At 38.1% G+C, this 24834-nt stretch overlaps 1 protein-coding gene across 4 annotated transcripts in view; it reads right to left on the bottom strand.

The window, feature by feature from the left end:
* Window positions 1–651: 651 nt before the first annotated feature.
* Window positions 652–24834, bottom strand: part of KIT (KIT proto-oncogene, receptor tyrosine kinase) — an 89442-nt gene continuing 65259 nt past the window's right edge. For 2 of the 4 annotated variants that reach the window (XM_037829830.1, XM_037829831.1), the window contains exons 8-21: window positions 17242–17350; window positions 15350–15543; window positions 14108–14214; window positions 13889–14015; window positions 13508–13612; window positions 13313–13423; window positions 11926–12076; window positions 9977–10065; window positions 9442–9569; window positions 8310–8432; window positions 4882–4993; window positions 4669–4768; window positions 3986–4091; window positions 652–2892 (exon numbers count right to left, since the gene is read on the bottom strand). In XM_037829830.1, coding sequence (XP_037685758.1) covers window positions 2767–2892; window positions 3986–4091; window positions 4669–4768; window positions 4882–4993; window positions 8310–8432; window positions 9442–9569; window positions 9977–10065; window positions 11926–12076; window positions 13313–13423; window positions 13508–13612; window positions 13889–14015; window positions 14108–14214; window positions 15350–15543; window positions 17242–17350 — 1688 coding nt within the window. In that variant the 3' untranslated portion in view covers window positions 652–2766. The remainder of the gene's footprint in view (window positions 2893–3985; window positions 4092–4668; window positions 4769–4881; window positions 4994–8309; window positions 8433–9441; window positions 9570–9976; window positions 10066–11925; window positions 12077–13312; window positions 13424–13507; window positions 13613–13888; window positions 14016–14107; window positions 14215–15349; window positions 15544–17241; window positions 17351–24834) is intronic. The other 2 variants (XM_037829832.1, XM_037829833.1) reach the window with 1 other exon arrangement.

Genomic DNA, 24834 nt, shown 5'->3' with positions numbered 1-24834 from the left:
TTGGAGTAATGAAGATGTTCAAAAATTGATTGTGGTGTTGAATGCATAACTATGTGATGGTGCTGTGAACAGCTGATTGTATACCATGGATGACTGCATGGTATGTGACTGTATCTCAATAAAACTGAATTTAAAAAAAAGCCAACAAGAATACAGCGCACCTTCTTGGGATTTCTGATATCAACGTTGTGATATTCTTAGTTCTTAGATAACCTCTTTTAAGAGGAAAGATGTTGGTTCTATTAGATTGAACCACATGAAGTAGCTGCCATTATTTTGCCCACACACATGATCATTACACATGAATCAACCTAATAATCATAGCAATGTGTAACATTCTCAAAATATTTTCTATCATGATATTTTTAAATGTAAATAGAGACCTTGAGTATTGAGAACAAAATGAGGAATACAGAACATGTTAAATTCTTAATAAATGTTTGTTGAGTTTGCAAGTATAAATCTTAGTGATCTGATAGTCCTGCATATATCTTACACATTCCAGGCACAAAAATTTCTGATGTCAAGGTGAATGAACTTTAACACTTTAAAGCTTAATTTCACTAAGCTTGAACCAATAAAAAGGAACCCATTTGATTTATAGTATTTACATTTTTATTAGAACTTTTCAGAACTGTTAACAACTGAACAACATATCAGGGAAAAAAAACACATGGTACATCAACATCCTTCAAACTTGCACCGCTTACATATTTACACATAAAGTTACTGTATATATAAAAAATATTTTCAAGGACTCATGGGCTTGGGAATATTCAAAAGACATTATTGCTACATTTCAATATTTACAAAAAAGCCACAAAATAATTTCAAACATTTTTTTAAGCCACTGTAAAGAAACGTCTGATGTTAAAAAAAAAAAAATTATAAAAATATAAACTTTCAAGAATATCCCAGACAAAACCTTCAATGAAGTGCCCCTGAAGTACCTGGACATCTGCAATTATCAGTCACTTATATTTTTATTATAATCAAAGTCAACAGAAACACAAAGGAATTTTTCAGACAAAGTATAGCAAACAGCGACAATCTCTTAACGTGACAACACAACCCCGAAACCTGTTAACTTTGGAAAGGTGCGAGAGCATAGAACTCCAGTGCAAATGGTAATTTCCAGATTAATGGCCACAGTTCTCTAAACTTTGTCTAAGGGACACAGGAGGAAAAAACTGTGAAGGCAACATATCTGAATCTTGCAAGACAACACATACCTTGCCATGTATTTATTTATCTCTTACAGCTGGGCAGTGATAAAAAAAAATAAAAAGTCAAAAAAAGGCAAGCCACAAGATACTATTCAGCTTACGGCCTAATTTTAAATATGTTTCAGTGGGACAGTAACATTAATAAAGTCTAACGAACAGGTACAGTATGTTGAGTATAAATAACAAGAGTGCTTTAAGTGCAGGTGGATTGCAAATAAATAAGTCCTGAAGCACTCCACTTCCTACATGCCTCTCTGTAAGCTTTTGGTAAGCATTCTAGACAGCTAAGAGAAGAGAAACAAGAGCAGGGTTGGTGATGAAAGCCAAATTCTTTCTAGGGTACTGAAGGACCCTCTTGGGCTCAGCGCAAGATACCCAAAGAAATATTTGTCTACACGCATATACGTGCGCACGCACACACACACACACACACACACACAAATATATATATACTGGCCCAACATCCAGGGCATGCCTGTAAGGAGGCTGTATCTAAATTTCATTTCTTGCTACATAAGAATCCAAACTAAGCACTGTTTTCTCACTCCTGCTGGAGTCATGCAGTGAATCAGTAACTTTTTCAAACAGCATCAAATCCATTGAGCACAATGCCATTCTAAAGCTGGTAGACTTGTTCTGGAGAATCTATAGAGTGAGTTCATCAGCTAAAAAAAAAAAGGTTCTTTAAGACTGTGCTTGGCAAGTTATGTTTCTTTAAAAAAATTAACTGTTTCCTTCGAACTTGTATGGCTCTTCATCTATCACTATACATAGTGGACACAGGGCCGGGTTATACACAGAAACGAAACTTTGCAGCTTTTCACCCCAAAAATATGTGAACATATATAATTTATAGCTGAGTTTATATGAATGCTGGCTGGGGAGGCCTTCTTTCCAATTCAGCTCCCCAAGAGCAAACTCTATTTAAAAATCAGGTCAGTATTACAAAAGATCAGGCAGTGGATCACAGCAGCATGCCTTTTTTTCATGCTTGGGGAACACTTTTCACGGCCATGTCTCATTCCCAGCATGAAAAATTGGCTTTCCTAAGCCCAGATACTCAGACTTAATGCCCTTTATTTCAATAATGCTTTATTTTCCACATAAAGAGCTTGAGATTTCAGCTTCTGACCTTGCAGCATCAACACATCATTATGGATGATTACAAAGGCTAAATGTGACTACTGTTATTTATTCAAATTAAATATCAACCTTACTTTTCAAACAGAAGTAGACAAGCCTTGCAAAGGACAATGGTGTGTCCAGCCCATCCCACTCTCCCTTCTTCCAAATCAGAATTTTATCTTTTACTGGGTTACTTGGCTATTGGGAATATATACAACTTCAACCCTTGTGATGGGATGGTGGCTGACGACCAAGCTCATCAGTCACTAAAGTGTGCTCATAAAGATGGGATGACAGTGGGGAACCCACTACCCTAGAGTGGGATGCAAGCCAAAGGGAAAACAAAATAACAATCATGGAAGCCAGAAGAAGGGGATCCTGATGGTCAGAGAGACCCCCATACACTTGTTTTGTTTCAAACGTCTTCATGCACAAGCAAAGGCTGAGTGGAAGAAGCACTGCTGCCAACAGAGTTGATTCGCACAGAATGGTCCACGGGGTTCTCTGGCTTGGGGCTGTTGTTTGCAATGTTGAAGTAAATCTGAGGAAAACAAGTCCACAGTCAATAAACCAAGGCCTACAATGAACACAGCAATAAATGGCACACTTACAACTTGAGTAACAAAAAATCTGATTAAGACTCTCAAAGAGCCTAAGCTTACAAAATCTTGGTAGCCAAAAGACAACTCCAATTGTAAAAACAAAATAAAGCTTTGTTTTACCCCTCATTTTCCCAAGATCTGATTATGCACCAAGTAATGGCAAAAAAAATGTTCAAGCCCAGCTCTTCCTAGGAAACATCTGGGAACAAACACTATCTAATCTATTAAAAAGGTTTATAAATCTCTATAGCCAACTACAGCCGAATAGCAGTAATTTGCTGAGAAATGCGTAGCCCTACCAAGGGTTGCACATCGATAATCAAAGCATTTGGATGGAAAATACTTGTTTAAATTGAAATATTTTTTGAAACACAGAGGCTTTAACCCAAAAGCATCAGTGGAGTGCTGTTATAAAAGAGAAGATGGCTCCAAGCACATAACCCAGCATTAAAAGCAACTTAACATAAATCTGAGTCAAAGTGAGGATCATTAATTCTTCTTAAAAAGCAGGAAAGGAAATAATGGATTTTAGTTTTCATTCCCCCTTCTCCAAATCACCAGGAAGGATCTCCCCAACTTCAAACAACTCTCTTCATTATATATGGTCCCCGGGCATGACAACGTTCTGGCTATGCCTGTTTGAACGGAAGGCTTACTGAACTGCAGTAATAAGCTCTCTTTTCTATGCTTTTATTCTAGTTCAGATCACTCCGACTCTCCAAAGAATGAATGGACCTGACATGTGAGAGGGAGAACACATTGACCTCATGACCAGCCTCTGAGGTAGGGGAGGAAATAAGGTCAATCCTTGTGGAAACATCTACATACCACTCTTCCCCACTTCATCTCACATCTTTCTCTGGCTCAGAACGAAAGAGCTGGGAAGAAAAAGCTAATTTCCACTGCTTTACTTCCCCTCCTGAAGCCCGATTTATAACCCAAGTCCAGGAGGGAATGGGTGAGGAGCCTCCAAGTGGGGACAGAGCTGGAACCAGGAGAAGGGTTTTCCATGCCTAAGCAGAATGTACTCACATGATTGGTGCTATCTGAAATCTGCTTCTCAATTAGCTGAACAATTTGCTTGAACGTTGGTCTCTTTAGGGGATCAGCATCCCAGCATGTCTTCATTATGTCATACCTGCAAAACAAGGGCCATTTACTACCACTCCTCAACACCCTGACATCAGGTGTATGCCATGCAACCATTTCAATAGTAACTCGAGGGCTACGCAACTAGACATATTGAATGACAGATGCATAAAATTAAACACATATATGTATGAAATGCCACCAAAACTTTCTGTATTTTTGGTGACAAGATATGAAAGTAAGCTACAGAAATGACATTTGACCGGGTGTAATAAAAAGAAGCCAGGTGTTAGGTTACATATATTTGGTACTAAAATAAAAATAATTTTAAAAAATTCATGGAAATGCACAACATGAACAGTCAACCCTAAGTTTAACTATGGACAATAGTTAATAGTCCAATTATAAAATGTGCTTTCAATGCAAGATGCTAATAATAGGGTGGTATATGGGAATCCTTTATTTTACACACAATTGTTCTGTAAACCCACAACTTCTGTTAAAAAAAGAAAAAAAGGAACTGAGTGGCATTTCAAACTGTGTTAGTGAAAACCCTCAGCATCTGAGTTTCTGTCTTGAAAAATAAAAGGGAAACATTATCTGAAGGAAACCATCTTGGCCCTTACATTTCAGCAGGTGCATGCTCAGGGCTGAGCATTCGGAAACCTTCCTTGATCATCTTGTAGAACTTGGAATCAACTGGCATTCCAGGGTAGGGGCTGCTTCCTGAGGCACAAACAGTTTGCAAATCAGTGTAAAGCACAAGCAAGAGGGCACTGATAGAACCTCAAGACAATGCTCTGAGCTAATCAAAATGCCTTTGGCAAGGATCACCTTACCTAAAGAGAACAACTCCCAGAGAAAAATCCCATAGGACCAGACATCACTTTCAAATGTGTACACACAGTTGAAAATGCTTTCAGGAGCCATCCATTTCACAGGTAGTCGAGCCTGTAATGGAATCATAACAGAATCAACAAAGTTAATTAAGAAGCTCAAAACACTGAACTGAAAATATTTCTATATATGTTGCTTCTGCTGAGATACAGGGGTTGGAACTTGCCTACCATCTCTCAAAGACCTTTCACCTATAGGACCTCAAATGCTCTCAACCACCTCTGAAATACATGCCTCATAATTATATTATCCCCATGTTAAAAATGGAGACATATAGTCAATACAGCATGTAGTTAAGAGCACAGACTTCAGAGACAGGTATGGGTTCTAATGCAGGCTGCACCACTGGTCCTGAGTAACAGAGATTTATTAGTTTCCACGGAATCTGTGTTTCTCCTTCTCCCTGAATAATGTAAACATGGCCGCCCACAATTAAGACTACATTTCCCAAACTCCTCTGCAGCTACGTGTGGCCATGTAACTCCGTTTTGACCACTAAGTTGTGTTATATGGCAGCTTTGGGGGGAGGGGGGGAACCTCCTTAAAATAGTGCCCGCATGTGCCCTTTGCCTTCTTTCTTCCTTATCCTTTCCTCCATCCTGCCTTGTGGATATGATGGCTAACCATCTATGGCCATCTTGGACCACGAGGATGAGGACTATACCCTGGGGTGGTAAAAAGTAGAAAACTGCAAGGAACTGGCCTGAGCACTTCACGAAACCTCTATACCAGCCCTGTACTCCTAGACTTCCTGGACTTTTATTTTGAGTTTTCTGTCACATGAAACCAAAACTATTCCTTACTAATACATTGAGAAATATTTGTATTATGCTTCAGTCTCTTTTGTAAAACAAAAATAACACCTCTTCTAATTTTATGAGTAGTTTTATGGGTTACATGAGATAATGTGGGTAAAAGTGCTTAGCGCAGTACCATCTGACTCATTAGTATCTGAAGAGATGCTCAGCATAAGCCAGCACCCAAAAAAAGTAGCGGTTTTTGATGACTATGAGTATTCTGAGGTGGTAAGCGGCAGATTCAGGGCTTACATTCAATAGCTGGACTCCACATCCTGAACTCTTTCCATTCATGCTGAGCTAAACTTTCTGTCAATTTCTTATGGACATTTTTGATTTCTAACCTACCATTAAAAACTGAGTCAGTCCTTCCCTGACTCCATTTGGGACTGAAAACTGGGAATACAATTTTTCTAAGTCATTTCAGTAAGCTAAAAAAAAAAAAAAGTAAGATTTTGTGCTAAAGCCCCTAAAGGAGATCTTAACCTGAGATTTTTAATTCAGGGGTCTGTGACCTTGGAAGGGGAAAAAACTACATCCTTATCTTCATTGACTTCTAACTGAAATTTAGCATTTCCTTCAATTGTGAATGAAAGTGATAAACCACACTAGCATTAACAGCACCTATGGTTTTGTCTCTAATAGTAATCACAGATATCCTCGTATTATGTTCCAGTGCTTGTAGGTATCTCAAAATAGTATCATTTATATTCATCACCACTTTGAAATTTTGGTAGCTTTTAGACCCATAACTAGGTTCTGTTATTCTGCATGATAAAAAAGCACATATATTTGATATATCACAAATTTACTTTTTAATATGTTGGTAACTGTATTTCAGTTTGATCAGTTCCTTTGGTAATCCCATGTATTTTATTTTACGTATTTAAAACTGTATTCAGACAATGGATGCACAGGCTTCAGTGGACTATGAGAAGGAGGTCTTGGCACAAAGATGATTAAGAACCTATATGAAAGGGAAGCACTTTCAGAGACTCTGACATGATAAGGAGATCTCGACCACAAAATTTGTGGGCAGTAACATGTTGAGCTTCCTTGTTTTCAACTTGTCCCCAAAATTCGCCTTACCTAAGCTGCCTTGTGAAAGTGAAGTCTATGACTGGTGAGTTCAGTAGACTTGAGCTGGAGTCTTGGTTCTGGAAGTCTGCTGGGGCCTAGCCAAATCCTTGTGAATTCCAACTAAGGTCATAACCACTAACAAGCTAATAAGTTGTGGCATAAGCACTGTCATGATTATCTAGAATTCAAGTAAGAAAGATCTATAAAGAATGATAAATGCCATATAAGTATTAGCTGTGATGTGCCTGGCACAGTTCTAAGCATTTACATATACTTACGCTCGCTTAATCTTCCAATGCTATAAGAGGTAGGTGTCAGGATTAATCCCAAGATGAGAAAAATCAAGATTGGGAGGTATTAGGTAATTCTTGCCAAACATTCCACAACCACTAAATGATGGAGCCCAGATTCAAATTCAGAAAGACCAGGTCCAGAGACCACTATCTTTATTTTCTTTTCCTTTTGTAAATATCATAGACCTGGATCCTGAACCACCTTGCATTCCATCTCCCAATATTGTATCAGGATGGAAAGAAATTGGTTTCAATAATGCTCATGATGATGAAATCTAGCCACAGAGGAGCTTTTTTAGAAATACATGCTCTGGTCTGGAGATAAACCTGGCAACACTTCAACAAAACTAAGTCAAGTACAGACTTTCAAAGAGATGAGACAGTGATGAAGGAGAAAATATTATACTATCATAAGGGACACAAATATCCAACTCCAGGAATAAATGCAGACTGTAGAACTGGGCCTGGGAAAATGGGCCTAGAAGAATATATATATACATAACTATATGGCTTCCACTATGCTAACGGGATACAGCTCTAGAAATTAAGGGCTCTGGTTCCAGCCTCTGCTGACTTATGTCATCTCAGACAAAAATCACATGCAAAAAAAGGTGCTTTGGTTTGTCCAACTTTCAAAATGGGAAGATACTGCATTCCAGGCTAAGGGTTTGCTCTGAGGACACAATGAAAATCGGCAATGAAAATAAAGTACTTTGAAATAAATTGCTATGTTCTATAAACTAATTAATACTTATGAACCTATTTAATTGTTCCCTATTGATTATAAGACCCAACATTCTATATAGTTAATTCTGAACATTATCTTAGATTTTCATCTTTTTCACAAAGCATGTCAATCTCAAAAAGTTCTCCTGCCGTGACCTTCAGGTCCGCATTTGTTACACTTGAGGAAAATTGAGTTCACTGCTATTCTCAGACTATAATGAAAATTAAGGCTATTTCTGTTTCCTTCACATGCCCCATAATTACACAATTAGAATTTGGAATTCTATTATCGGAATGCTAGTTGTAGTAATGTTCAGCAAACCATGCAAATTTTGCTGAAGTACACTTAATTTGACTGCTAAAATGCATACTGCAAGGTAGGATTTGCATTATGAAAATCATAGACAACCTTTTTTGTCAAAACGTGAAAATAAAATCTTTCACTGGACTGTCAAGCAAAGAGTGGGTACTCACATTTCCTTTGACCACATAATTAGAATCATTCTTGATGTCTCTGGCTAGACCAAAATCACAAATTTTTGTGATTCGGCCATGAGTAAGGAGGATATTTCTGGCTGCCAAGTCTCTGTGAATACACTATTAGGTTAAGGAGAAAAGAAAATCATTTAAATACATTTTAACTTTTAAAGAGTGAAAACTATTTTTAATAGAGAGCTGCTTATATTATAAATATCCAATACTTTTGTTTTACATTTAAACTATTCTGTGCACCAAAAATAAAGATCAAAATTTTTGCCTTAAATGATATTCACATTTTGTGTTTCACATTGTTATGATCCTAATTACTATAAACACTTTCAAAATCAACTCTCTTTTTTTTTTTAGAAAGCATGTTTTTAGAAACCAAGTCTCAGGACTGCCTTCATTCATAGGAAAATACATTATGAATAGTCTTTATAATAATTTTTAAACTGAAAATTCATTCTGCATGCATCTCTCTTTGATGTCCTTTTATAGTTTCTAAAATGTCTTTACAACTTCAATTTGACATCCCCCAAGGATACAAGGAAGAAGCTCTTTATTTCAGCCATATTAGTTTGGTAATTATTTAGAAATGTCACCAATGACGCCTAAGGACAGGCTCTTTACCTCATTCTATTCAGTTAGTCACACTTCCTAGGGAATTCTTCTCACCCCTGGAGACAGGTCCATCAGTCCATCGTTCCCTTCACACCCCCATCCTTTCCCCAACCATTTATTACTCTTTCTAACCACTTATTTTCACACACTTCATAAGCCATACATATATTTGGGTTCTAACTTCTATAAGGCCCAATATCTGGTCCATTTTGTTTTCTAAGAGCAGATGCTAAAAGCCAACCATTTTAAATGAATGCATTGCACATAAAATATATATATATATATATATATATATATATATATATTCATGGAAAGCTCATTTAGACAGGCTTGCACTTTGGAGCTTGTAAATTAGAACAGGAATTTTAACAGTTGGAGCATGAAGAAACTAAATTTCCTCTGCTTTTGGTTACCACACTTCAAAATGACACTCTGCATTCTAACTATGACTCTGTAATGCTCCATTCTGAAAAAAAGGGCTCTTCTGAGAGTCACTCCCACTTACATTCTTCGAGGCAAGGAAGGCCATGCCCTTTGCCACCTGGTAAGAAAAGCTCAGCAAGTCTTCAAGGTCGAGAGCCAATTCGTCATCCTCCATGATGGCAGGGGTCACATCTCTTTCTATGTATGAGCCTGTTAAGAGGAGAAGATTTTCTTAGCAATTAAAAGCTTAAAGGTGAAGAAATAAAAGAGCAATTTCAACAGTACCAAAGGCCGGTAATGAATGAAGGGATGTAACTTGCAGGCAAATCACCACCCAATGTTGACTAAAGGCAGGTGTTGAATTGCAAAGTTACTATTCACAAACCTGAGCTAAGTTACAAAATCCTTGGGGGAGAGGAGTGTTCATAAACAAGATTGATTCAAAAGTCCCTTATATGTAGTTAAGATGTTCAGATACAAAAACACATCCTCTAGCCCCAAATATCCACTTGCAACCCTCACAGTAAAAGAGAACTAGTCACCACCAGGAATGATTTCCTAATCCACAGTAAATCCTCTATAAATGAAGTTGTTTGTATCATTTGAGAGGTACCTACCTATTCTTGCAGATCTCCTCTTGTCTGTTTTGGTGGGAACAACATAAGAAACTCCAGGTTTCATGTCCATGTACTCATTAGTACTATCGCTATTGGGAGAGATGAAACAGTCATCAAGTCATACTTGTTATTAACTTGTTATTCTTCTGATTATGGGAAATGGGGGAGCACTAATCAGGCAGACTCTTTCTCTCTCAATCTCCCTTTTTTACATAATGGGCTTTTATTTGAAGAAACTATGCCAGTTTGAAAGAAGAGTTTGGGAATCTTGTTCTGAAGGATATGAGTTTTTAATATTCAATTTTAGAATCCAACCCCCCAGGTATGAGTTAGTCTCTTTGTGTTCAATAATAAAGGGTACTTGGGTTAGCAATGTCCCATTTCTTGACACTATGGATTTAAAGGGAAACAGAGAGCCAAAAACATTATACTACTTTACTTCAAACTCCCTAAATTAGGCCCAAGAAACAAGATGAAAGAAAGACAAAGAATAAGCACTTCAAAGATGTGTTCTGGAGGAAGGCAGAGATTGTTAACATATAGCGACTGATGAGAGAGACGGTTTAAAAAAACCAAGTTTGGTTCAGATAAACACCAATAATTTGGATGATTTTCTGAACCATCTGGACCTCTTGAATCTGCAACATTTGGCTGGAGACTCTTCAAGATTTCTAGTACTTCCTGCTTCTGATTAGCATAGAAACACCATGACAACAATCTCCTTCAGAGTGTGCTGGTGGTTGCAATCCCATATGGGATCCCAAAGCACAGAGAACACCAGAGAGAACTGAACAATGTGGGCCATTATTTCAGAAAGTTAAAAATCATATATGGGGCCAAGGTTTCAGCAATAAGGCAAGGTGTTTCATTCCTTCAGCCAAAGAGCATGTAGTCTGGTACCACCTGGAACTACGCAAGTGTACAGGATTAAGAAACAACAAAAAATTTCAGCTGGGGTTTTAAACATCAGCCAGAGGTACAGAACATGGCTTTAAGAGGCAACTGCCCAGCAATAATATTTACTGAGGTCTCCTTGAGGACTAGGTGTTATGCGTTTAGGAGACAGGGTCCTGTCATCTCAGAACATAGGAGAGGAGATAGAGTGAATAAAAAGGAGAGGAGTCGTCCACCACAAGACTGCAGAAATATACAGCATGAAGAACTGGGGGTAATAACTATGATTTCTGTCGGGCTGGGTAAATCTGGGAAGTCTTCCTAAGTGGTGGATCTTAACAGAATTCGCAAAGAAAGAACAGGCAAGGTTTGGCAGAGAGGAACTCTATTCTGGTTGTAATTCAAACTCATTCTCCTCAAAGGAACTTGAAGTGTTTTACACATCAAATTCAGAATATCAATGATAGAAGAGATGAGAATAAGGTACAGAAGTTCTTTTCTAATGTGGCAGAGTAGTTACCTCTTTTTATAGCATGGTGAGTTAAAAAAGACAGGGGTAGGGGGGACTGAGTGTATAGAAATAATTCAGAAGTAGACGGAGAGAAGCCTATGTATAGAGATATTTTCGGAGCTCTTTGCCATTCTGTTAAAAAGTTTTAAAGGAATTTACTGTGACAACTTGACAAGCTTTAGCATTTTCCCTATAAACAGTGTCTCATTGTAAAGAGGTAAATAGTACGAAGCTCAACAGTATAAAGGAAATGACACACAAGAATAGATCCATGATAAGAGAAACAGGTAAAAAATCTATTCAACTGAAGAGAACTAAAGCTTAGAGAAATGCTAAAGATGCATTTAAAAAAGCAACAACAACAAAAATCTAAGTGTAACACTCTTTGAATCTTTAAAAACAGTATTTGAACTTTTAAACCATTTAAATGATTTAATAATTCTGATTTCGTACCTCAGAGCACCTTGAATGAATCTTGATTGCAAACCCTAATGACCCCATGAACTGCCTGTCAACAGCTGACTATTTGTGCAAATCATCTTACCATGAAGACTCTTTTGACTGCAGAAGGTTCTTATAAAGTGCTGCTTCTGTGTGATCTTCCTGCTTTGAGCAAATAAATGAATCGCGTTTTCGTCTCAAAAAATTCAAAAGATCACCATAGCAACAATATTCTGTAATGACCAGGGTGGGCCCTACAAGCATAAAAGAAAAGGTTAGGAAGGGGTGGGATGTATAGACAATATTGCCTCCCATAAAAACACCCAAGGGTGATCATGTCCAGTAAAATTCAGTTTAAATGGATAAACCCACTCAATACCACGTACAATCATATATACTAATACTGCATATGAAAAAGCAGCCTTACATGGGATAAAATTAAACAAGCAGGCCCCTTTTACCTGAATTTCTAAATAATGTTAGTGTTTGGGACCAGGTGTCACTGCTGGTTTTACGGGCAGAAGTCACTGCCTTCAAATGTTAACACTATTATTGAGCTTCCTATGTGAATCCTTTGATTCACTTCTGTTTACAGCGGGGCTCACAACCTTTCTGTAAGTTATTATGGAAATGACTAAGAGTGGCGTAATAGGAAAACCAATTGACATGGAACAGCCAGCTGAGCCAAGACTGGGAAGTGGGTGAGAACCTGAAATGACAGGGCAGTAACCTGTGTTTTGAGTGCTAACAGTAGAATTTTTTCTTAGTGTTACAAATGCCTAGAGAACTGCAGCTCTGAATAGGCGACTAAGTGATTTAGGTAGAAATTTCTAATGAACAATTCATGATGTGGTTAAGCAACAGTTACGGGGGTTGTTTTGAGAAATTATGTAAAGCTGTCAAATTTACTGTGAATCTATCTAGCTCTCAAGGAACAGCTCATTTGACATATCTTTGCTCCTCTAGACCAAAATGATTTCTGCAAACATCACAGCGATCTTTGATGGGAGGCTTGACTGATGCTTCAGAACTGGAAATTTATTTTTACAGAAGCGAAATGCTTGCCTCTTTTGATGTCTATTTGAGAAACGGTAGGCTTAGAGGCCTAGTTTTAATTATGGTATACAAATGAATATTAACACTTTAGTGACCTAATATGATCGAACAGTATACAGAGCTTCCAAGATAAAAAGAAAAGCTTTCTCAACTAGAGGAGATATTCAAGAGGTCAATTTTCTCAATGTGATACATAAGACAGTAACTCAGGTATGTCCTGGGCTATCCCATACCACAACAATAAAACTAAAATACACATTCTTAAGAACAACAGCTCTCTTAAAACAGTGTCTAGCAAGAAATAAGCACAATCTGGGTAAACATCTTGGAAGGGGTTTATAATCAAGCATTCTCAAAAAAAATTTTTTTATATTAAAATTTCCCCTTTTTGATAATTTGACAGATAATAAAAGGCAATTTGGACATGGCTTTACCTCCAATGGTGCATGCTCCAAGAAGATTCACAATATTCATATGATTTCCAAGGTAACTCAGGACTTTGAGTTCAGACATTAGGGCTTCTCGTTCAGTTAAATGGGCACTTGCTAAAATTAGAAAGATCTTACTTGAGCAAAAAGCAAATTGAGCAAATTAATGTTGAGCACATGCAGCACCTTGTGGGAACTTACGTTTGAGCATCTTCACGGCAACAGTCATGGCAGCATCTGATTTAATTAAGCCGTATGCAGTAGCCTCAACGACTTTCCCAAAAGCGCCAGCACCCAAAGTTTTCCCTTGAACAGTTAAAACAACAAGGTCAGGGGTGGTGGTGGTGGTGGAGGAACTGAAGGTCCATTTGTGTAAATTCAACAAAAGAGTTAAAGACAATTTTGTCTAGAGACACTTCCCTGTAATGTACTCTGCACCAAATCTGTGCAAGGTGGTGAGATTTCACAGAAAACAATCAATATTTCAGGTGAAATAAAACAAAGGAAGTTACTGGGGTTCCCTGGAGTCACGGTTATGTGTACACAAAAAGGTTACATGGAAAGCCCCTGTTTCCCACTTACCAAAACTCAGCCTGTTTCTGGGAAACTCCCATTTGTGATCATAAGGAAGTTGCGTTGGGTCTATGTAAACGTAATTGTTTCCATTTATCTCCTCAACAACCTTCCACTGTACTTCATACATGGGTTTCTGGGGAAGAGAAAAAGGAAAGATACATCATCTTTAATGATTAGTGTTTCAGTCATTGCCACGGTCAAGAAAGAGAATGTATATATGGTTACCCGTAAGTATTTGTAGGTAAGAACCATCACAATGATGCACATCATACCAGCTGCAATAACAAAGCCAATCAGCAAAGGTGTAAACAAGGTGTGGGAACGGACTTGGTCTAAAATGAAAGAGAAAAGTGGAATTGCAAACTATTAGCAGGGTTGGAAACTTTACCACAACCACCCACCACCAAACTAGCACACTTCCTATCCTATAATAAATGTGGATCTCTAATTCTTGCCTTGGCCATTATCAACTACTCCTTGTTATTCAAGTGAGTCTTTAAAATACAACTTTAAACCAATTATTGTGGAAGTGAAGTTGAAGATGATATTTCTGTAGCACAAGAATAATTGTATTCTGTTTTTTTTCAATTAAAAAACATCATCTGAATGAACTTTGTATTTCAACCAAATTACTGCCTTGTGCAACTTTAAGAAAAAGATTCCTTTATGGATGGTTTATAGTTTCTTTATGCTTTCCTGGTTTTCTCAAATTCACAACACTGAGCCATCATGAATTTCTTTCATAACAAAGAACAACATTTTTAAAGTGTCCTTTCATTGCCTTATCTGGAAAAAAAAAAATCAGTGATGGAGAACAATGTAAGATTCTTCTCCCCATTACTCAAAAACTGAAAACACACCACTTTTTGGCTCTAGTCTTTGCCAACTCAAAAGAACAATCACAATGAACCCAGTTTCTTTGTCTTTTAACTTTATACCAATTCATCAGTTCTTCCAAAAGGACCTTTTAACTTATGTTAGAAGAGCTATTCACTCATGAATTAAATTTTTTCAAGGTTTAAAAGAAATAGCTTGCTAACCTGACTTCTTAGAAGTGTGATAACTTTCTGATAGAGTGTTTGGCAGTGTATTAAAATAACCAATTTTAATTAAGTGAAATTTTAAATTGTCCTAATTCTGTTTGGGTATAAGGTAAATATACTCCCCACTTGCTTTCTGTACCCCACTTTAATGGAAATAATTCTTTCTATTTATATAGATAAATATATATAGGAGCATAATTATCTATTAACTATATAAAGGAACAAAGTTAAAGTTACCCCGGTAAAAGTATAAATTACGTTAATCTCGGGTGGAATGAAATGTAGTGAGTTTGATGACGGGGTACAGTGGAATGTATGCATTACCAGAAATGACACGGTCAATGATGGAATGGACTCAAAATCATGAATGAAATGGTAAACAAGAGCCTAACGTCCCCTTAAATTGGATTAAAAAGAAATATACCTTTGTTGTTACCTTTAAATGCAAAGTTAAAATAGGCAGAACTCTTGCCCACATCGTTGTAAGCCTTACACTCAACCGTGCCATTGTGTTTGAATGCACCAGAATCTATGGAACTCTGAACCACTAGTCTTCCGAACGGTGGCAAAGATGAATTTTGTATCTGCACATCCACTGGCGTAACAGGAATGGAACATCTAAGGGGGAAGAAAACAACAGCCCTGACTTACTCTAAGATAAGAAAAAAAAAAAGAAGCATCATTGTGTCTGTGGCCTAGTTTTAAAACTAAATTAAAGGTTCATCATGGATAGAAGTTTCCTTTCACAGCCCTCAGTGTCTGATGACAAATGACCCCTTTTGTGGCATAGCAAGCAAGAAAAGCACTCGGCAAGAATGGAGAGAGGGGGAGACAAAGTTGTAAAGTTAGGTGCGGCTTCAAATCCTGACTCAAACACCTATTTGGTTGATTTCTGACAAGGTACCTAAACCCTCCCAGACTCAGTTCCCACAGCTGTAAAATCAGTCGGCAATACCCATCTTGGAGGGTTACTGAAAGATAAGCAATGAATTACATAGAATGCCTGGCACATATCCTAGCACACAGTAGATCCCTATAATAAACTTTTAAAGGAAGTATGAATGATTGAAAAGGAAGAAAGCAAGCGTGAAAAGCCTGAAAAAAAAAAGCGTGAAAAGCCTACAAGGATAAGGACAAGGCAACCCCCAGTAGCAGCGAGAGCTCGGAGGCCTTCTACGTAAGGAGGTGCAGATTACACTCCAGGTGACTGTTACGGAGAGGGATTCCTCATGAGTCAGAGCCTGACTCCAACTGCCCCATTTTAAATTGCAACTCCCATGCCCCCAGCAACTTTCTGTTCCCCTACCTTGCTTCGTTTTTCTCCTTAGCGCTTACCACCTATCTAATTTACTTGTTTATTTTGCCTGATGTCTATCTTCTCCCATTAGAATACACACTCACAAAGACAGGCACTCAAGTGTGTTTTTTTTCTCACCCGAACATTATCTGGCACACAGCGCTCCACAAACACTGTGCAAGGAATCAGTGTGACTACTGGGGCTGCTTCCACTGTGGACATAATTTCCAGAGGTCTTGAGCCCTCACTATTATTCCCCACAGAAAATACTCCACTAAAAATCAGCCCAAGACAACAGGCCAGTGTAGCATCTTCCAACTTGCTGTGATAAAAATAAAATTTCCATTATTCTCCTGACTATTCAATTGTGATATTAAACTGGGCATTTAGGGCCTGGGCATAAAATAGCATTTGATGAATAAAAAAAGCAACATTGACCCCATTTTAGTATCTGGTAATGTGAAAGGACAATTTAAGGCTTAAACTGTGGATTATGCAGGGGAGGAAGTGCCATGCCAGATGTGTTCTGTTTAGGGGCTGGGTACCTAATCAAGGAGAAAACCTTTTTAAAACATGTGGCTTAAAAATGCCGTTATGTATGTTGTAATTGCACGATCATTACTTTTTGGTAACTCGGCAATTAACTTCTGAGGTAATTTTTTCATGATAACTACAGCCACATTTCTCACACATAATACCTCCTGTGTATAGAATGGAAATCTAATTACTCTGTCCCGGAAAATTGCTTTATCTACCTGCAGGCTAGAAATTGCATGATAAATCCAAAAAGATAACCACCAAAATAGAGGAGTCACTCCGCAATCATTTTTTTCAGCAAACAAAATTAATGTCTTCCAAGAAAAATACAGCAATTATCCCCTCTAAAAAAGCCACATGTATAGAGAAAATAATCAAAACAAAGCTTTAGGAAAAAAAATCTGAAAAACACGTTTAAAATTCAATTGAATTGCAGTCCAATCCTCCTGCATTTTAAGGACTGCCAAAAATAATCATCTCACCTCTGCTCTGGACAAAAGTACCAATCTATTGTGGGCTCTGGGAATCCTGCAGCCACACATTGGAGCATGCCATTCATGAGTCTGTCAGAAGTCAGGATTTCTGGTTTTGCTGCAGGAAAAGAGAAATGGCCATATGTTAGACTGCTGAAACCTCACCAAGATCCACTCCACTCTCTTCCTAATCCTTAGAATCACTGTGAGGCTGATGTGGACCCTGAGGAAACAGGCAGAATGTGAACCAGTGAGTGGAAGGTCCAGGCAGGAGGGTGTGGGGTCTAACCAGGGGAGATGTTCACCAGTCAGAGTTGCCCAGACCAGGTGACGACGTCCCCCCTGCAGATACAGAGGCCCTGGGAGCACCACGGTTCCTGGAGTGGCTGAAGAGGAGGTCAGATGACCACCTGGAGGGTTTCTGCTTTGAAAGAAGAGGTATCTGTGAATGAATCCTTCTAAATAAGACTCTAGGATTCCAAACTCTTCTAAAGTGGAAATCCTGTTTAAAGGTTTCCTGCCATCAGAATTTCAAGTTACTGTCTGAAGTTATCCACCATAATGGATGAAATTAAGGGGAGTTACGGGAAAAGAGAAAGTCCCACTTTCTCTCAGGAACGGGGGTGGGTGGGTGTTAGGGGCACACAGGAAAAAGCTGGATCACATTATTTCAGAGATGCCAAAACATAACAGTAAAATACAGTATGGGCTTTTAATCTCAAATTTTTATTTCAAATGCAAAATATGGACAGATAATTGGAGGAGGGAACCAGCCCAAGAGTTCTATTCATACATATATCTTAAACCTGAGTACAATCACCTAATAAGTCATTTTTTATCAGCAGGAATGCTCTAATTTGACATTTCTATGTAACTACAATAATCAACTGATATTCAAGCATGCCCTAAAGCATTGCAAATTCTTGAAATTATTTCTAAAGTGTAAGGAAGATTAATTAATATTCAGTTCTAATGTTTATACATGTGATGGATTCTAATCCTCTGAGAACAAGTACACTAAACTGAGTGCCTTGATGGCAGGGACAGTGATGTGCTCACCCTGTATCCTTGGGTCTATGGCATTTATGGTGCCTAGTCTAAGGACAGAACTATGGAAGGCCATATTTATACAGGACAGACCTGAATATAAGAGCTCCAACACTTACCAGCTCTGCCCCAAATTTCTGAATCTCTGTCTAAATTTCCATTTCCTTATGTGTAAAATGGGAATAACAACAGCACCCATTTCATAGGGATTTTGAAAATTAAATGAGATAGAGCATATAATGTACGAAGAATGAGTCAGAGAATCAAACAATACATTCATTATCAATTATTAATGATTCAGTTACTTTTTTAAAAATAGAGCATCCATCCTCCTTACCTAATCAAATTGGCTACACAACAAGTGGACTATATTGGCCACACTTCAATAATCTAAAAATTGCTTCCTTAGGATAATGTGACAACGCATACTTGTTTTAACCCGATGCAATGGAAGTTCAACATCAATTATGTTTCAACTGATAGGAAAAAATCTGTGATGAAAAGGAAAGACCGAGAGATCAGAAGCTTAGGAAGTTTATTTCCCAAAAGGAAGGTAATACAAATAAATGACATCTTTGTAGAACTCTCCGCACCTCACCTCTTTGGAAGCAGAATGATTTGGCAGGGGTCCGAGTGTCTACATGCGTGGCACACCCACCTGTCACTCAACCTGGCCCAGCTGATGGGCAGGCCATTTGGCTAACACACACCCAACAACAACACTCCAAAGCAATCTCAAGGTAGGGGCATCCTTGAGAGTTTGGATCCAATGCCAGCTTTCAGAAATAGAGCAAGAAGACAAGCCATCATCTTGTGAAAGCATCCATCTGGCAAGTTTCATTTAATTATCATGGGCAACTGTGTGACAGGGCTGAAAAGTAGGGCATAGCATAAAAACAAAAAAACCCAGTGTAACCTTAAGAGAATGCTATTTGCTGGCAACTGCATGCACCATAAGGCAGGTCATTCTGGATTCAGTTCAAGTGCCACCTCCTTTTCCAAGCCATTCCCAACTCCTCTAGACCAAGATGGTTGGTCTCGCCTCCCAAACCCCGCAGCATTTATCAGCACCTGCCACTGTTATGCACTGTCTTGTTCTGCCTCCTCCATCAGACTGGACATTCTCAAGGGCAGGAGGCACATCTTACCGATTATACTTCTGACTCTTAGCACAGAATCTGACCCCTGGCAGGCACAATAAGAGCTGATGAATGACTGCCCCACCAAAAAAAACAAATCTCTCAGATTCCAAAGGAATCCAAATATAAATCACAAGAAGTGACCTGGGGGAACAGCCTCATAGTGACCACCTGCTTGTGTAGGTGCAACCACATTTTGGCAACAGTGGACCATAAGGTAAGAAAGATTTGTGTGTGCCAGGCCATGTGAAAATTTTTTTTTTTAAATATAGAGTATGGGTCTACACCGAGATGGCAAAGATAACCGTATAACATTCAAATTGGAATCAAGGCCCTAAGACAGATATAACCATTCCTAAATTTCTTTATCACTCATCCTTCCTAATGCTCATAATGCCACATGATGCATTTTTTACTGGAATTAAATATTAACAGGGGGAAAAAGGCTGAAAAGGTACCTTAAGATGTTATCAGTGGTTATCTCTGGGCAGTTAGAGTAAGGATAGTGTCTCTTTTATCCTTTTGACTTATTTTCTAATTTTTTAAACAATGAAACATGTAATAATGAACCTATAAAACATTTTTAATTAAAAAATTGGAACTCAAAATTACATAATCAATGTCATTTAGCTTTGGTTACAAGTGCACCAAGATCCAAGCCTTCTAGCATGACACCTGGTAGCACTTATACGACAGCCATGGCTGGCAAGTGGGGCAGCCGGCCTGGCCTACTTGTTCCTGTGTGCTGGTTAATTAGGTAGTTTTAAAAAGCAGCTATTACAGGTGGACCATAACCTGAGGCTAGTTGAGCAGCTTTTCTCCTGTTGGGCCTTAGGTTGGCCAATTAAGCTCAGAGTCCTCAAATTTCAATGTGCGTTAGAATCACTAAGGGAAATGGCAAGAATGCAGATTCCTAGGCCCCAGCCCCAGGGATTCAGTAAGTAGAGGATCTGGCCCAGCAATCTGCTTTGTTAAAGAAGGTACCCTGAACAAGGCTGGAATGAGGGTGAGGGAAGAGAAACACATAGGGAGTAAAACTGAAGGAAGTGCTCACTCTCCAGGGTTGGCACCCAAAAGCGAGTGCCTCCTTAAATTTTGCACTCTAAGTGCCTCTTTTGTCTCAGCCTAAGTCCCAGCCCTGACCCTGACGCTGGTGGCCAGAGACCTCATTCAGAAAAGGTAAAGTTACACTAGCACAGTTTGGGGCTGTGTGTGGAAAGTTACACTATGAAAATGTTTAATGCATAAAGAACGAGGTAGTATAAATCTGATTCCCAAAAATGAAAATCTCGGCTCATCTGCAATTTGTTATGCCTCAATGCCCAGTGTAAGGCATTAAAACTACATTTTGCTTTTAAAGATCCATCCATTCCCTGCAATTCTCCAGGTTAAATCTGAGCGGCAGCTTTTTAGATACTCTATAAGAAGCAACATCCAAATGACATATTCCCTAATTCTTCCCAAGTTATAGGTTTAGATAAGTGTAAGAGGCCTATAAGTTATGTATTTCCGGTGGAGATAAAAATAGCTTTTGCTCCTGTCAAAGCACTGTGGACCTGAGTCTTTCTAAGGTCTCCAACACCACTCATTAGCTGTTAGGCAGATTTCAGAGCACTTGTAACTCTGAGAATTTATTACTTATGAAATTAAAATCCTAACCATTAGCTGATTTTACCCCACAGATTTGAGATCTTGAAAATACTCATTTTCACCATTATCAGGTCCATATGGAAGGCAAGAACAAAATGAATTTTTAAGAACACAGCACAGATAACGAGAGCTGGAGACAGGGAGGAGATACACAAATAACTGGTGGGGGTGAGGAGGGGGGGCTGGTGAATCTTTCTTTCGTTCATCTAAGTGTGGAAAATGTTTTCGAGTATAGATCTTCTCTCATGGCTAACCACCTCCACCAACTCCTGATATAAATGCGTATTTGCCAACAATCTATCATCAGCAGGACAAAGAACACAGACTTAAGTCTTCAAACAATAAAAGATTAAATGAAGAAGAATCACTAAGATGAATTTCTGTGTTTACTATTCGAGGGGTGCTGGTGTTGAATAGATATGCAGCAACACTTATCCGCAATTTATCACTATCCTGGTTTGGGTCTGGGTCAAACCCACATTCCTGTCATACATAATAAGGTAAAATAAAGGAATCAAAATCAGCTAAAATAGCAGTAAAAAGTAAGTTATTTTTTCACTTACACAAGGAACATCATGTTTTTTTTTTAGAAACCCCCAGAAGATATTTTGATAACGTATTGTTTTATATATTCTTACAGATATCTAGAAATTGGCCCAAGACTTTTAATAGAAATTTGTTTAGCAAACGAAACAAAACTTGAACTATATTGTTACAGCTATCTGTAATAGAGCAACTCTCACATTAAAAAAAAAATCATTCTCTTAATGAGGTGATTTTCTAAACTAGAAGTCAACAAACTTTTACTGTAAAGAATGATATACACAAATATTTTGGCTTTGATTGCCCTATGGTCTCTGCTGAAATTACTCAGTTCTGCCACTGTGGCACAAATGCAGCCATGGACAATATGTAAACAAATGGGCATGGCTGTGTTCCAAAAAAACTTTATAGACACTGAAATGTGAATTTCATTTTATTTTCATGTGCCATGGAATAGTCTTCTTTGTTTTTTTCCTCCAGTCATTTAAAAATGTTAACAACCATTCTTAGCTTGCAGGCCATACAAAAATGTTCTACAGCCAGATTTGGTCCACGGGCTGTACTTTGCCAAGCCCTGTTCTAAACAGTCATCCAAGAGATCTCCTAATCCCTAGATTAAGTCAAAAAATGATGCAGCTACTTCAAGAAAGCCTTTCTCAGTCGGAATCGCTGTGCTCAATTTACGTTTGGGGGTGGAGGGAGGTGGGGTTAGGGGATTTGTGTGTATATCACAATGCCACTCTGCTTCCTGCCAAGGAGTGCAGGTTTGTAATAAAATGTTATTTTTCTAATTCATTTTGCCACATAATTCAGAAGTGGAGGAGAAGGCAATTGACACAAAGCACACAGAAAAATTATGTACCTATTCTTAAATTTATTTAAATTTCCATTGGATTACAAGTGACACTGCATGTATTTGTAAATGAAGAGGGCTAATTTAATGTAAAAAACACAAGGAGCAAAACTGAAAAGGAAATCTTTATAGAGAAGCTCCACTAATATAAAAGGGACCACTCAGGCCATTTTTTGAAAAGTATGCCCAAGAGTTCAGGGTCAAATCTAGCAGAAGTTTTACACAGTGACATACCTAAACCTGCTTCTCCACTTTCCCACCATAAACCTAAAATTTGGCCAGACCACACAAATAGGGGCAACAGGGGGCTGGAGAATAGAGTCAGGTTACCTTGTTCTCTATCAGGCTCAGCATTTAAATAGACCTCCCAAACTGGCAACATATCCCACCCAGCCAACTTTCTTGTGAGATATGAAGGTCAAATAATATTACCAACACTTGAAGGGGGAAACTGAGATCCTTTAAAATTCAAAGCCACATCTCTTAAATTATTTTACATTAGAAGAGAAGCTAGTCCTACTTTAAAGTAGGTTGCCACGTCTTCCTTTTCCAATTCCAATGTCTATAGTAATTCTCACATCCACAGAGATCCTCTTTATAAGGAAAAAGAGATTATATTAAAGTGTCATGTCAAAAACAACACTCATAACTCCCAAGCAATTTGAGAACAAAAACTCATTTCAAGTTCAGGAAGAGAAAATAAAAACAGAGCTCAGACACTGTCAGATCTCTCAACTGAACACACATCACCTATAAAAAGACTGATGTAAAAAGACAAGCAACTGTTTTTACATAGATCAGATACCACACCAAGAAGATCTGGAAAAATATTCCTGTCCTAAAAAGCTAGCACAGTGCATCTCCCAGTTATTGGTGCAAGACATAGAAGGATGCATGATAATGATGGATTATAACCTTACCATTTTCCAGGCACTTAGGCAGGGTCAGTCATATGAAATTAAACAAGATAATTATGAACTTGAGTATAACCGTCTGATGAGTTTCTTTTAAAACTCAGTTACATCGTTTTAGAGTCCCACCTCAAACTCCTCGATTTCTCAAAATTGCATCAGACATGGATGGGTTAAAGAAATTTTGCAATATCCATGCAATGAAATACTAAAATGATGTTGTAGAAGAATATTTTATGACATGGAAAGATGTTCAAAATGCACTCATTGTTTAGCACCAAAAAAACAGATTATGAAACAATGATATGATTTTTGGTTAAAAAAAGTTTTAAAGAATCATCTGGAAGAATATATATACCAAGGAATATATCAGCAATGGTAATCTACAAAATGTAAATAAACTTAAAAAGGGAACTTAAAAACTTGATTTTTAATTTTTTATCTTTACATCTCCTAGTTTTCCTATCCTTGGCAAAAAATAAGAAAAAACTGTTTCAATTTTAAAATGTGTGCACAAATTTTGCACAAACCAAACTATATTCTGGTTGTTGTGGTAGCCTTATAGCAAGCTCTCAAGCAAGTACATAAACCAGAAAGGAGTTCCATTCAGTACTAGCTTTACTTAATGTTTCAAGAATTCCAGTAATTTAATATAGGTGTCCCTTTAGTAGAAACCACCTAATTACAAAAAAAAGAAAATAAATTTAAAAATTCTAAAAGGCCAAGCCTCTCAAGCAAAATCAGTAAGTCAGTATGTTAGCAACAAGTCTTAAAATATTTTAGCCACTAACACAAGTGCGGTTTGAAAACACGAGTGTTTGACTGGAGGGTCCTACCATCTTTTAAAAATGGAAATAGAAGTCCAACAGGCTTCTCCACCTTCCAAAAAGGCAAAGTTCTAGTGACTCTGCTGTCATTTCTTGAGGATCTTCTGGAAAGGCACTGCACACAGCAACACTAAGGTCTGGATAACGGTCACTGACTCGTCCAGCCAGGTGGGTGACCCTGGCGGGGACAGGCAGTCCCATGCCATCCGCACAGCCGGCTTGACAGGTCTGCCTCACCTCTGGCAAATGCTCCACCTTGCAGGAAGGAGGTTGCACTTAGAGTGGCTTTGCCCTAGAATCAATGTAGCCATCCAGAACTGAATTTAACTATGAACCAAAAATACATACAAGATAGCCCACCCATGTGAGTGTGGTCAAAGGGAAATTTTCTCATCAAGAGACTTCATTCTGGGTGATTTCTTAATTTTGGTTCATTTCAATATACTGTATGATCTAGAAATAAGCACTAACAGCAGACAGGAAGTTAATTATACCGATGCAGTGATTCAGAAATAATACATTAGTTAACATTTCCTTAAATTGTTCCTCAACCCCCTGTTAACACCCTACCATAAATGGAGTGAAACTGATGACATCTGAGAGTTAATTTGGTACAGTTCAGCAGTCATTTT

Source organism: Choloepus didactylus, chromosome 3 (genome assembly GCF_015220235.1).
Source record: "Choloepus didactylus isolate mChoDid1 chromosome 3, mChoDid1.pri, whole genome shotgun sequence".
NCBI classification, from domain to species: Eukaryota; Metazoa; Chordata; class Mammalia; order Pilosa; family Megalonychidae; genus Choloepus; species Choloepus didactylus.
Note: the sequence above shows the minus strand (reverse complement) of the source record. Positions and strands in the feature narration are given on the sequence as shown.